The 15246-nt window shown below is 45.9% G+C and overlaps 1 protein-coding gene across 6 annotated transcripts in view; it reads left to right on the top strand.

Moving 5' to 3' along the window:
• ASTN2 (astrotactin 2) overlaps positions 1 to 15246 on the top strand; it is a 598926-nt gene that overhangs the window by 264308 nt on the left and 319372 nt on the right. For all 6 annotated transcript variants that reach the window (XM_059715568.1, XM_059715571.1, XM_059715569.1 and 3 more), the window contains 3 exons: positions 3433 to 3517; positions 3722 to 3796; positions 4294 to 4431. In XM_059715568.1, the coding sequence (XP_059571551.1) occupies positions 3433 to 3517; positions 3722 to 3796; positions 4294 to 4431 (298 nt within the window). The remainder of the gene's footprint in view (positions 1 to 3432; positions 3518 to 3721; positions 3797 to 4293; positions 4432 to 15246) is intronic.

Raw genomic sequence — 15246 nt, 5'->3', positions numbered from 1 at the left:
TCCTTTGACTAGCCCTGCTTACAATGCACATACAAGATAGGAGTGAGCTGAGCATTGGCATTGCAGCTGGAACTGCTGAAACAAAGATGTCAGTTTATAAAGATAGAGACAGGTGCCTCATGAGGTTAAAAAAAAAGCCCATTGAAATCAATGGAAGCTAGGTACCATAACCTGCTCAAGCAGTTCAAATACCCCTTTAGAGCACTTTTCTGCGTCTTTTGATGCCTAAATGTGCTTGAAACTCTGGCCTAGAGTGTCAATGGCCTGATTTTTCAAAATAATGCACTACCCAGCTGCTTCCCATTGTCAGGGTACCAGATTAAAAAAAAAAAATTAACACTTAATATGCTGAATTCTTGTGTCTTGCATCATTTTGGTATGAAGCAGATCATTTGTACCTTGGTGCCATGATTCCAGATGCCTTGGTCTTCCTGCCACTGAAGCGTAGTTCAATATGTCTCTGCTGTCTAAAAAGAGTTTAATATCCAAATGAGGAAAGCAGCCAGTTGGCAAAGGTTGCCATCCTTCTTTACTGAAATAAACCTCCCAATGAAAGGGTGGGACTGGGACTGGAGTCAATAAAATCAGTATTCCTGTGGGTTGATAGAGGTTCTGCTTCAGACACCAAAATGACCCCGCAGAAAACAAACCAGAGGCCAAAATTAGCAGCTGTGCTGTACAAGAGAAGGATTAACTGTCATAGCCTCTGCACTTACCAGTAACGAGGGACTAGGTATAATCAACCTCATGCTAACCCTTAGAGACAAGGCGTCTTTCAGCCCCATGTGTCCGGGTGGCCGGCATCAGTAGGTACTTACTGTAATCCTGGGGGGTTGAGCTTCAATGTGGATGATGGGCCAGCACCCCCAGTTCCCCACAGTTGTGCTTTGCAAGCATTTTGAGAAGCTTCTCATTTGCAGAACGCACATTTGTTATGTAATAAGCGTCAAGAATTAATGATCCACGCAGCAGCTGAGAAAACTTGCCTGCTAAGCACTCTCAGAAAAAATAGTGGTGTTTGTTTGTTTGTTTGCTTTATTGATGGTTCGGTTGGCGCGTACGTTCCCAAAAACCAGAAGCCTCCTCCACAGCCCCTCCACACAGCCAGGCTCATCCCTTGGCCTGTGAATTCTCGCATTGGACAAAACTGCTGTCCCTTTCCCCAGGCCCCTTCCCTTTGGAGAGGTAGCGCTTCCACCTCTCGTGTTATGAATCACGAGGTTAGCAGCTTCTGGCAGATCGTAAATCAGTACTTCGAAGTCACTAGGACAAATCCCAGGACATTTAATCTTTAATATTAGACGTGTTTAAGGCGGTGAATATTTCATGAAGGTGCTGTTGCATTTTAGCACATCATTAGCTGCCTCTTTTTTTTCTGTCTCCCCACTTTGCTGACAGTTCTCCTCCAAATCTTCACAGCTGAACCCCCTGTTTCCTTTCTCTCTGATAACAAAGCTCCTTACATTAATCCCCATGAGACATTTTAAGGTCTCTTAGGAGCTGGGAGAACACACTAATATTTGACAGTGTGTATTAACTCTGTCAGGGGTGTCTCCCTCTCCGCTTATTCCCATCATGTCTTTCCTACACCCTATCTATTGGCTGGGGCCAGAGGGAGTGGCACTGGTTTAAATGCACTCCCAGGCATGGTGCATACATGCATGTACACCTCCCCAACTCTCACTGTGTTTAAAACTCAACCCAGAGCCCTGGTAGGTGAAAACATTAGCTGAAGGGGAAAAGGAGGCGGGGAGAAGAGTGGAAAAATCAACACAAGCTTTTAACGACGAGCACACGTGCAAATCCAATTAATTTTTTATTTTGTCATCTCTTGCTCCAGGATATGTATTTCTCCCAAACACAGAATCAATTTGGGCCAAGCAAAGTTAGGTCTCTGGAGTGGAAAATTCATGATGCCTTCACTCCCTCTGCAGTGAGAACGGGGAGGAGGAGAATCAGAAAAAAAGCAAAGAGGGATGAGGAGAGCGGTTTGGAGGTCCAACTAGGAAGGGGACCGTAGCAAGAAGGGTTGAGTGGCAGAACTGAGTAACAGATCAAATAAAATCGTTATTGTCATCCATGTGTCTCCTTTTAGGGAGGAGGACTGCTGTCTTCATCACATCTATGAGCCTGGGGTGGGAGTGGAGCCTTTCTGCAAGCATGCCTGGGGACTGTTCACATTAGGAGCAAGTCTTAGTCCAAGGTTTTAGGGAGAAAAGATTAAGATGTGAGAAATGAGTCAAGATTACTCCTGTCAGGGGAGACTGGGTGGCTTGCAGGACTGGTGAGGAGATAATGGAGACCGTATTTATTCAGGGGGCTGATGTGACTCTTTCCCAGCTGACAAGGAGATTGGAAGCAGTCAGATGAACTGGTGATTCACCTGTTGGGATGAGCTGGTGGTCATGGATAGCATCTCCCCCCCCCACACACTCACTCACATGTGTGAGCACAATCATGGAGCCCAGCTGCAGCCAACGGACAGGGCCCAGCATGGACTAGGGGAGGAGAATAACTTTTAAACGTGGAGAGCCACAGGGACAAAGTCAGTCTTTCCCGACTTTGAGGGCCATTACCTCGGCTATCTTACTCTGCTGAAGCCTGTCCTTGCTAAATCAGATTCCTGAGAGCACAGCACTTTTTGCTAATAGTGCACTCATTTAGGGCCACATCCTGCAGTCTTGATTCAGGTCACGTCTGAGAAGTTGTGCTGCCTCAAATGACAGAGGAAGGCTCCGGGACTTCGCCTGTCAGAGTGCTGCATGTATCTGTGCTGCAAGACCCAGACTGCACTTTATGCTCCTTCTCCCTGTAGCAGGGAGCAGATGGATGACCTGATCCTACTCCGTGCTAAGCACCCTTGATTCCTGGGGGTCCTATATAGAGCAATGGGAGGTATTGAGGCGCAGAACTTCCTGCTGACTGGGTGAACTGTCTCCAACAGAAGAATCAGCCCCAAAACTATGCAGTCTCCTTTAATCTCTTCCTTGTTCCTGTGTGTTGAGCTGCACTGCAATGTAGCTGCACTTAAGGCAGGACCAGGCAGAGGGGTAATCTTTTTTAAAAGGTGGAGGGGGCTAACTGAAACTCAGAGAAAGCTGCAGAGAGTCACAGGAACAGAGAACTGGGAGGGAATGGTTCATTGAGTCCAGTCCCCTGCTATCACAAGTGTTGCATCGTATAATCCCCTTCATAAGCTTATTGAGTCTCTTTACCTTTCTCGAGTTCATCACCCTAAGATGAAGAAACAGTCTGAAGCTGTTTTGGATCCACGCTGCGAATGCATGGGAGGAAGCAGTGTGAGGACTATTAGTATTGGCATCTGTGGATAAGCAGGGGCATGGATGGCAGGCTGCAGGAGTCCTACACAGGGATTCCTCACGTGTTCCCTGGAGACAGAAGTTTAATCTCTCTCTCTCGTTTCCCTTTCAGGAGAGTGCAGCTGCCATGAAGGCTATGCCCCTGACCCAGTGCATCGACATCTGTGTGTGCGCAGTGATTGGGGACACAGTGAAGGGTGAGTGGGGAGAAAACCTACCAAATTTCAGATAGAAAAGCTGGAGCTGTGCTCTTCTCCCTTGCTCTCCCCCTTGCACATTATTGCAGATTGCTAACTTGCATAGTAAGGTGTAAACCCAGCTCTGGGCACCACTGGTGCCTTTGACCCTCAGTGTTTTGCCTTTCCTTGCTGACTGACCTACTCTCCCTCTTTGCTTCTCAGGCCTTGGCCCTACACAACACTTGAAAGGGGCTATGACTTAGTCACAGGAGAGCAAGCACCAGAGAAAATACTCAGGTATATTGAATGATGTGTCAATGTGTGTGGTGGGGGCGGGGGGTGACAAGTGCCTGTTTGGGTACCATTTTGGTAGGCTTTGAAATCGGTAGCTCCTGGCACCACTTGTACTGCTGCTTGCCGATCTCTTGAAGGATAGCAAGGCCACTTCTCTCCTGTGGTCCTCATCCTCTTGGCATGTGCCTGATCAGGAATCAGCACAGAAGGACGCATGAGCAGAAATGTCCTGGTGTTCCACTCCTGTGGGTTTAATGCAGACAGTTCACAAACTGTGCTCTGCCTGCCATTCCTCCCTTACACCTCCTCTTTTCTATTCCTGTCTCATTCCCCAGCGCTTGGCTTTCTGAAGAGAGAGACCTAGAGTCTTTGTCGTACACCCCATGATGCCATCAAACAGCCCCTGGTGCTGTAACTACCAGACAGTCAGATACTGAAGAAAGGCCTAGCACTTGCTGTGTATTTCCTGGTTTTATGCTACACTCTTGTCTTCCTTTTAGGTCCACCTATAGTTTGGGCCAGGGGCTCTGGCTGCCGGTCAGTAAGAGCTTTGTGGTTCCACCCGTGGAGCTTTCTATCAATCCTCTTGCCAGCTGCAAGACAGATGTACTGGTGACAGAAGACCCAGCAGATGTCAGGTAGGGAACACATCTCTCTCACTGAGACAACTTTTAAAAAGATGAGATGTCCTACCCTTTTGGTGGGATCCTTTTCTTTTAGGTTGAGTGTTCCTTGGTGTACTTTATAGGGTCATTTTTCAGCCTGTTGCCTGGGATCAGCAGTGAATCTGCATAGGTGCTGGATGATCACCTGCCATTAGGCATCTCCTGTATCGGTCCATTCCCAAAGAAGAACACGTTTTCTATGCCCCACTGCCTCCTCCCACGTCTCTGTTCATGTTTGAAGTGATAGAGCTCCACTTCAGTTGTTGATCTAGTGGAAACCTCTGCAAAGAGAAGTTTGATGCAGCTTCTTCAGATATGAAGCTGTTCCATTGTCTAGTTTTTAGGAACATAGGCCAGCTCTGCACATACATTTGCTTGGATTTACCTAAAATAATGTTTTTAAATCCAGTTATACTGATGCAGATCCTGTGTGGAGCCCTCAAAACAATCTACACCTGACTTCTGGTGGTGTGGCTTGCATTCAATGCTATTACCAAGGCAGAGTAAGAGGTCAGAAGTGTCAGCAGCTCAAGTAACTAGCAAGTGTCGCTAATGCATACAAGCAGGAAAATGGAGTCTCTGCAAGGTCCAGGGTGGGTATAGGGAACAATGTCAGAAAGAATACTTGGTTGCTTGGCAAAGAGATTATTTATCTTTTAGAAGCACTTATATAAATGTCAACAGATCTGAACCCAGGAAATAGTTATCTTGGTTTTCAAAGCACGAGGCACTGGCTGCAAGCAGAAATGAAGGGTGAAGAGAAACATGCATGTACACTGCCTTTAGCATGTTGCCTGTCTTCTGTTTGAGCTGCTTTTTTCCCAGGTGTTTCTCTGAAAACCCAGTGGATTCTGTTTGGTTTCCTGACTTGGCCTGTTCTTTTCCCCAGGTGTCATCTGGCTTGTGCCAGGTGTCACCTGCTGCATCGTTGGGTGTAAAGCTAGATTTCAGGGAAACCCAGCTACCATGCTGCAGCAGAGCTGTGATGGCTATCAGCTGCACCAGGGTAGCAGAGGTGCAGGACACCCCCTTCTTTCCCTAATATGTGAAGGCTTAACGTATCCTCTCACAGCACAAGCTCCCTTCTTATACCCCTTCTCCCAACCATCTGACATTTCTGAAATCAGGCTGAGATTGAGAGAATATTTGAGTTTTGCTGTATGGAAACTTTGGGTTATTTGGCCTCTCTATTCTATATACATGCTCCCCTTTCCCCTGAGTGTGGGACCTCCTGTGTATCCTTGTGTCTGATGAGACCCTGCTCTTTGAGTGGTAAGCTCCACTGAGTCTCTCTCTCTGCACTCAATAGCATGAGTGATGTTGTTGGTATAGCCCCTATCTTCATTTATGTTAGCAGCAAGCTAGACCTAATGTCAGCTTTAGGAGAGCAGCGTTTGGAGGAAGCAGCTAGATCCAAAGTCAGCTTTAGGAAAGCAGCATTTGGAGGAAGCAGCTAGGCATCAGCACTTCTGGGTCCCATTATCTTTCTGCAGTGCCCCTACCCTCTATGCTGTGCCAGCCCTCCCATTTTTTGTCACAGTCAGTTTTGCACCAGCTTTCTCCTCTTGTATTTTGCATGTGCTTCTCCCTGGGCTTGTCTGGAAAACTACTACCTTCCCCTACTAAAGTCCGCCTCATACCATGACATCTTGAAGATGCCCATGCTGTGGTGTAGCCATTACCATTTGGTTATCAGGGATAATAGCTGAGCATTTACCGAACACAAATCCCAAATACGGGGATAAAATAACGCCCTGTGTTGCTTTTGTCCCTCTTCCTTCTGCCCCTGGTGTGCTAGTTTTCTCATTTGTGCTGTAAGATATTATGGTAGCTGGGCTTCAAGGGTATATATACCTTACCCAGCATGTTGCGGGTATTCTTGGACTAGAAATGTCCTGCTCCAGATTACTGTGTATCAATTGTACCTATTCTTTACCACCTACCTGGCCACCTCAGTGCAAATTGTACAACGTGTGCTATCTAAAGTGCTTTAACTCTACAGAGCTCAGACCCCCCTAGAAAGATTTTTTTTTTTATTCCACCCAAAGCTTTCTGTGAGACAAGAATGCATTAACCACATTGAACCGATTGACATGCACTCTGGGGAGGAGGTTTAAGTGTCTTGACCAAAATCATGCAAGAAGTCTACAGCAGAGCCAGGATGCCATCTTGAGAACTCCTGAGTCCCCATTCAGTGCTTTTGCTACTAAACTTTGGCTCTTCCCTTCATAACAAAACAAGTAGCTGCATATTACACCTCCTACCTATGGGACTGTAGCGAGTGTCACTCTGTTTGCAAAACACTGTGTGGTGCTAGAATGAAAGGGGAAGGGTCAATGTGTTACTGCATTTTTAATGTCTCCCACCCCTCCGAGCCAGGAATATGTCATCCCCACCACCCCCATCACCGCAATTTAGTTCAAGCTATCTTAATAAAAGCAAAGTCTATTAAGTTCACTTTCCTCTTGGCTACAGTAACTGTCTTTTGACAGTGATCTTCATGGAAAGTTCCTGGGATCACTTGCTCCTGGCAAGGGGGTGAAAGGATAAGCATCAAGGAGGGGTGGGGGTGGCTTCTAAAGCCGAGAACATCACCTACTCCCTGGTAAATGAGACTTGAATCTAGAATTTCAGATATAAATATTGGAGTGACCAAGGTAGAATAAAGGGAGAGCAGTTCACCAAGCTTGTATCTCACATGCAGGAGGTGCTAAATTATTAAAACTTTAATAAACGTAATAATAAATATTTGATGTTGAATTATGGAAGGTTTCACAGATACAGTGCAAGCCAAAAAACGATCTATTATATCTGCATTAGAACTTAAACACTTCTCAAGCGGGGATCAGGCTGTCAGCTCAGGTTCCTGGCTATCCTGTGATGGATGAAAACCAAGGTGATGCAGTCATAGCTTAGTGCTGCAGGCTTTTGAGTGTAACGGATGGAGGGGAGTCAAGCAGCATGCTGTTTCATAGAAATAAAGGCCACAATGATCATTGGATTGGCAAGTCTGGCCACCTGTGTATCATAGGCTATAAAGTTTCACCCAGACTTCCTGGTTCTAGAGTTTAGTGACTCTTAGAATAAATATTTCATTCCTCAAAAAGCTAAAAAGCACATCACATGTAGAAAACAGGAAATATCAGGGCATTGCCATTAATATATGTGAATATAGAAGAGGGGTGGGCAAAATGCGGCCCGTGGGCCAGATGTGGCCCGCCAGGCCATTCTATTTGGCCCGCAGGGCACCTGAAACATTTAGAAAATTTATATTTATCTGCCCCTGGCTGCCTGGCATGTGGCCTTCGGTGGCTTGCCAAAACTCAATAAGCGGCCCTCCACCCAAAACAATTGCCTGCCCCTGGTATAGAAGCTCAAAGCAGAAGGGACACTATTTCTTGAATTGTCATTTTAAAAAGTATGCCTGTAGCATCCTTAATGCTTTTTCTTTAATCAGAATGTCCTTTTTGCTGTTTAGAAATCTTCATACAAAATATATCAGTCCCTTGAAGTTTTCAAAGGCAGATAGGCAGGCAGATTCCAGGACTGGACATTTGCTGCAATGCTGAGAATAGGCGATGCCATCTTACCTACTGTTCAGCAGGCCGGATTTTGTCCTGTCTCAGTGCTGGAAGTTTTGAGGTGCTTTTTTGTAACAAGAAAGCTGCTTTGAAAGTTTAGTTTTGCTGTAAATAATCAAACACACTTCTAATCTCTTCACTGTATCTATCTGGACTGAGGCATGCTCTTATAGCTGGATGGGTGGGGGACAAATAATGCAACTGTCTGTTGGGGGTGTCGTTCTGAAGTAATGGTTTCCAATATATGACCCGGTTCTTGGGCACTGCAATGGAGTAGCTGCATTGCTATCGTATCTCTGCACCTGGAAGTCCCTATTTGCAGAGCTGCAGCAGTACAGTGGGAGTCATACGGTCATGTCCCTATGGTGGAAGTTCCCGTTGGTTGTGCGGTGAAGCATTCTCTCTAATACTGTCATGACCCAGTGCCAGGGGTTCTCATATCTTATTCTGCAAAACTGTAGTGGTTACAGCCATCTGAGCCCTCTGAGGTTCCTGTTCGCTGTAGTGTAATGTTGTAGCAGCAATTCAGCCCGTGTTCCTTTCATGTCCTTAATAACAAGCATGCTACGTTCTTTCAGACTTTCATTAGTCGGTCACCTTTTGGACCAAGGGTGACACGCACCAAAAAGTTTAATGGACAAAAATTGCAGAAAGCCTGCTTTTGAGGGAGAGAAAAACACATACAAAGTCTTCAGAACTAAAAGGGTAAGGGTCTGAGCGTGGCCTTTAGCTTTTATGAAGCTGCTTGAGACTGTGAAAAAGGCAGACAGAGATCTCCCTTTCAGTGTCTGTCCAGTTAAGTGTTGGCTCCTGCTTCACCCTGTTGTTCGGAGGGGATATTGTTCTTGCGCTGTGCTGCTGAGTGGCATGGCAGCAGGCAGCTCGCAGCCCTTGTGCTGACTCTGTAAAGAGTCTCTGGTGAAGCTAGTCAGCAGCCTTGCTTCTGCAGGTCTGAGTTCAAATTTAGACCTTCAGAAGCTGCTTTAGAAATGTAAGAGGGAAAATATATCCTCTAGTGTAAACAGGAGTTAATTCAGAGAAGTGCTGTGGTCTGTGTTGTACAGGAGGCCTGACTAGGTTGCCATATCAGTCACTTGTAGCCTTATAATCTATGAATCTATAAATTACAAAACGTATTCCATTCTATGTGCCTCTCAGTATATGCTAATCAGGACTCATAGTAGAGATGATATCTTTTATTAGACCAGCAAGATTTTTGAAAGAAAAAAATCTTTAATTTTAAAATCGTTTTGCAAAACTCTTGTTGGTCTTATAAAAGATATCATCTCTACTACGAGTCCTGATTGCCTTTTCCTCTAGACCAATATGGCTACAACCTGGATACCTCTCAGGATATGTTATCGTTTCACTCTGTCTCTTAGATGGTAGCTTTAAGCTCATTGTGGGCAAGGGCTTTCTATAACAGTGTCATTGCTGCATCAGGTTCACCTGGCTGTAGTTGTTAAACAAGTCACTGGTCAATAAAGGCATGCAGTGCCTGGGACACCCGTGTGCACGGGTGACTGCTGCAGACTGATCAGTAGCAGAAGTGGAAAGTGTAACAATGAAACCATAGAGGAGTAGTTGAATGGGTTGTGCTTTGGGCATGCGTAAGCAGAAACTGTATGGTTATAGCAATTGAGAATGGGCTATAGAGCCTTTCACCTTTATGCAAGCCCAGCTACCATGACCCACAAATGAGATAGTTGATGCCGTCTTGGTGGCTTCTACAAATCTGCCCAGTTTTACTGGAGACTAGTCCTCACCCCCGAGCCATCCATGCTTAAAGGCCTTGTTACAGTCTGGTTTGGGGTCCAAGGATGGAGGGGGGCTGGTGGGGTCTGAACTGATCTCATTGGGTTTGTACGAGTGCAACACACATGTGCACATGCACTCACTCACTCACTCACTCACTCACTCACTCACTCACTCACTCACTCACTCACTGACTGTGTGTGTGTCTCTCTCTCTCTCACACTTTCTCACTTATGGCTGTGCTGCTCACCTGCGTTCAACAGTTTCGTCTCTGCTCCCCTCTCCAAAGTAGAGGTTTCACGCACTCCTGCTTTGTCACCAATTCCAAAGAAAAGTTTATCATTTAGCCTGAGCAGACATAAATCACAGGAGCAGAACCTCAGCTGCCAGCTGACATGACTTATAGCTCTATCGTTATGGCAACCATAGAAACAAATAAAAGCCCTGCTTTTGCTTGACAAGCCTTTGAGGTGTCCTGATGGAGAGGCAAGTGTTCAGCGGAAGAATGAATTCTCTTGAACTCTCTGTCGATTCATCTTCGTTTTGCTCCCAAGCGAGCCCTTTTGCTCTCTGAATTCTTTGGCAAAATGCAATCAACAGGTTCCTCCCCCTCACGCACTTCTCTTGCTGCTGCACATGCTTCTTGCTTTTCAGCAGAAAGGCACAGAAAAAAAAAAAGCTCTGTCTGCCGTCTCTGAACCGCCCCAGTATGAGAGGTGAGCACTGCAGGGAAATGTGCAGTTGAATGCCGAGATTGGCTTCTGAGTGCAGTTCCCTGGGGGTTTCTGTCCCTGCACTTGTCTTGTGCCATGACCTTTGAGCTAGTCAGAGTAATGTGGTCAGAAGCGCTCAAGTGCATTAGGAGCCTAGCCCCTCTTTCGGAAGGGATTATGGTATTTTGGAGTCAAAATTTGCATTGAAGGTCAGTGACCAGGACCCCATTCTGTCAGGTTGAAATACCTCACTCAAGGACTGTATAACTAGGCACAGAAAGGGAGGTGACGTTTCCAAGGTCACACAGTGAAGTGAGGGATAAATGAGATCTCTTGATTCTCAACCCAGCTACTTATCCACTGGACCACAGCAAATTGGACACCGATTCAAGACCCACTTGTAAACCAATGACTTATAAATCAGTCCCATCCCCCCCCATACTCCTATTTCATGTAGAATGAGTTTTCTGCTTTTCTCAAGTGCCACCTGATTAGATACAAGAGTCTTTCTGTTTCTCTCTCTCTTTCTCCAAGTTCACTCATGCTGTTCTGTATTTCTCCGTTCTGCCCGAGTGATTCATTCATCTCGGCAGCACCTGCCTGTTTACCGAACTTCAAGGAAACAAGATTGGCCGGGTATCGTTCCGGGGCCTGGGTTACTGGATGGCGCATGGTAATGATGGATGGAAGGGATGCAGCTGATTAGAGAGCCTGTAATGTCCAGAGATGTTCATGGCAGTGCTCAGTACAACATGGAGTCGCAGGAGATACCAAGAGCAAATCCAAGCCCCTTCTTCTCTTCTGTATTGAAGATCTGCCTCGTGGGTCCCTTCCCTTCGGGACACCCCAGACACCAAATTGGAAGAGGGCTCTGTGGCAGTCACCCATCCTGTAAGACACCAGTTTCTGTTGGGACAGGGAATGGGTTAGCATAAAGTGAGTCCTTTATCAGCCCCTTTAATCAATGGTAGCCTTGAGCTGCAGAGAGCTACCTTCAAAGGCTATTGCTCTGTCGATAATGGCAGCAGCCGGCGCCAATAAAAGCAGCCCTGAGCCCCTGACAGCAGGTGCTGGTGATGAATGGACGGCTTAACATGATGGAGCAAATTGATCATTGCATCACCGACCACATCTTATTCATTTCTGAAGAGAGGGCAATTCATTACCCTGCGTGAAACGGAAGCCGTGTCATCGCCAGAGAGAACAGCCCCACCGCACTGGCCAGCAACTCTTGTCACCCTGATGGTTTCTTGCTTCATGAAGGCAGTGGGGAAGGGGAGCCCCACATTTTTAGAAGCCAGGACTGGGACTGTCCTTGGGCACAACCTCCAAGGCATGTAAGCTAGGGGAGATGTTTTGCTGAGAGGGAAATAGAAATACGCCTCAGCCCAGTGCTTGTAAACTCATCATCATCCCAGCTGCTTCTGGGAATCGTTCCTCCGTCCCTGCTTCCCACTTTGATTTATGAAAGCAGATTAACAGAGTCAGATATGTCTAGCTTGGCTAAGGGATGACTAAGTGGAGACCTAACCTTGCAAAAAAGTTGTGAATGGTACAAACACCAGAGGAGGAAAGGAATTATTTAGGATCTTGCAAAGCAGGGTAACTAGGAGTGAGGAGGGGAAAGAAAGAAAGTTAAACGCTATCCTAAAATCGTATGGGTGGATCAGACCTGAGGTTCAGGGCGATCACTCTCTTGCATCAGACAGTGCCCCCCCCCCAATCACTTGAGTCAAGGCAAAGTGTGAGAGCCCTTGTAGCAAGCACTTACAAAATAACCTGGATCCTGAGCAAGCTTCTTCGGACCCCACTCATCAGCACCCTGAAGTACGAGAGTTTGTGTGTCTTCCAAAGCTCTTAGATTTTTTGTTTTTTATTATTATTGTTGTTACTATTATTATTATTGTCACTTTGAACCTTATATCTTTGGTCCCCCTAAGGCTCCATCCCAAGGAAAACTGTAGAAACTAGGCTGAGCCTAGTTTTAGAAAATCCAGGAACCTGGGAGCATAAAGCTCATTTGTTAAGCTTTAAATAAAGCGCCCCCACCACCATTTTGAAGCAGGGGGAGGCTAATATGATACATGAGACACTGCGGTGCTTTAATTAGAGCTGCTCTAATTAAAACGCCACTCCCCCCACTCCTGGAGCATGTGTATAAACACCTGGAAGTTTTACCTGAGCCTGACCACTTCTGCAGGGCAGGGGTGATTAATGCATCACAGCCAGGCGGAAGGGAGAAAAGAAAACCAGATTTTATTGATATATTTATTGAACCAATTAAAAAAACAAACAAACTCCAATGATAAGAATGTTTGATCCCAACTGGAAACACTCCCTTTCATTTGCTCTGGATTTTTCTAAACAGGATTGTTTGATATTGGTCTCTGCAGCTTCCCTAAATTCAAGTTTTTTTTATCCCACATCTTCAAAAGATATGTGGGAGAATGTCTGTGAGCGTTTGTGATTAATAATAATGACGGGCACTTGTGACAACACCCAGAGGCTCCAGACAGGAGCAGGGCCCCCACTCTGCCAGGCTCTGTGCAGACACTTTACAAAGTCCTGATTTAATTTGCCTTCAAACAGCCTGTTGCCGAGGATCCTGCTCTGTGGTGAGGTGATTGAACAGGGTCCTGCAGGCATCAGGAGCAAAATGCAGAAGACAAAGGGTTGAGGAGAGGAGCCTTTATAAAATGCTGAGGTAAAGCAGCTGGGGCACTGCCAGACTGCACGCTCCTAGAACCAGGTGCTTGCAATGTGGTTTTTCTTTCCCCTCCTTCTCCTCCCCTTTGATATTTTATTTTGTTTCCAGGATTTTTTTTTTTTTTTTTTTGGTTAAACAGCATCCAGAGAGTGTGTTATAGCTGCCTGTTCAAGGACGATGCATACCCTGTAACCTCTCTGTTTATAGAGATTTGCAATAGTATTTTCTTTTTGTCTTCTTTTTTTATCCTTCCCCTGTTTGAAGTTGATTAACTCCGCCAGTGTGGCCACCGCTGGTCTGTGAACAGAACTGTAGAAATTATGGGTAGAAAAGATGAGTTTGTTCATTTTCTCCCCAAGATAGGCAGATGCTTGTGGAGCATATCCCTTCTGGCATCACAAAGTATGGGTCTATAGCTGCCCCACTGCTAATGGGTTTCCAGTCCTTCCTTGCCTGCACAAATGTCACCTGCCTGTATTCCTTGCCACTTATCCATATTTTTTTTTCTTGCCCCAGTGTCAGCCAAGCAATTCTGGATCCTATGAATACAATTCATTGTACACCTACAGGCCCTCAAATTGTGTTGGGACTTGTGCGGTGTTACCACGCTGCAGTGTTACGCCACGTGACCTGCGTTTGATTGTTCAGCATGAAACTCTTGTTCCAAAATGAATGAGGTCATGTTTCCAGCAGGGGTGAAAGTTGTTGTTATGCTGGATAATATCTGCTGAAAAATCCGAGTCTACCATTTGATTTTAAAAAGCATTTGTGTAATTGGAACGTGCCTAGAGTGTTGATAGCATCTACATCCTCTGCTGGTGCAAGCTCCACTGAGTTCATCTAGTCCAGGGCATGTGACTGGATCCCCACACCAGGACGGAGCTGCATGGTTTAATCAATCTTGTCCCCTGTTGGAGGAGTTGTCCCATCTCTGTTGGGTTTTGAAAGGGTGGTCTCAAGTCATCGAGACGCCAGATATTACCTCTTTGGTGATCTAAAGTCTGATGTATAACACATGCCTGCCTTGTTCTAAAATTTGTCCTAATACTTATTTTAGACACAGGATGTGTTGTCTCTGCCCCCCCCCCGCTCACCACTTCACATGCACAATCATATATTCTACTATTTTTCAGGAACTATAAACATTCCCCTGCTCTCTCTCTTGGCAGCAGCTGGTTGAAGCCTCTCCTTCTAATGCAGTGGTTCTCGATCAATTTTATACCATTTGTCCACCTAACAAGACTAAGGGGAAAAATAAGGAGGATCCCTTCACTCATCCAGCTATAAGAAAAGACAAGGGGGATCCTGACCCTCCTGGAAACTTTTTATTTCCCCTCCCCTCTCAGACTATGAGACTACGGCTTAAAGGCACAGCTAGGCTAGCAGGCAAAGCAATGAGATATAAAAGGGGGAAAAAAATGGCAACGTTAATTTTAGCTCCTTGCAAAACACAGCTGGGTTTGGGGGAGGGAAGCATTGCTTCTGCAGTGGAGATAGATAAAATGGTTAAGGAATTAAATGTTTGTTCTTAGGTTTCTAAGCAGGTGTTGAAAACAAAGGAAAGATCATTTTAAAGGTACATGAATTAAAACTATATAAAAATAATAGCAATGGAAAAAGCCCGTGGGGGTGGAGATGCAATAGTTATCAGCCCGGAGATGGTGGGTGGGTGGGTGCTACAGCTGACGTCTGTAGACATAGGCAGGAGGACAGAGCAAGTGGAAATGGGTCCTTGGAAACCTCCTCCATCCTTGACCTTTCTGTCCCTTGGCTGTAGAATCATGAGGAGAAGAGGATGCCGACTGGAGGCGGTTTCCTTTCTGAACAAGCCACTGACAGGGGTGGCATGAAGAAGCTGGGAGTGAGCAGCGTGTTAGAAGATAACATATCGGCAGGGCTCATCTGCATCTGCATTAATTAAAGGCACGATTTATAACTGATTGAGTTAGGCCAGTGTGAACGGCTGCATAGAAGCTCTTGTTCCAGCTTAAACTAGGTTTGGGAGATGGCTATGCATGCAAGCCAAAGTAAG

The sequence above is a fragment of the Alligator mississippiensis genome, chromosome 12, assembly GCF_030867095.1.
Source record: "Alligator mississippiensis isolate rAllMis1 chromosome 12, rAllMis1, whole genome shotgun sequence".
NCBI lineage: Eukaryota > Metazoa > Chordata > Crocodylia > Alligatoridae > Alligator > Alligator mississippiensis.
The sequence above is the reverse complement of the archived record's forward strand: the minus strand, read 5'-3'. Positions and strand labels throughout refer to the sequence as shown.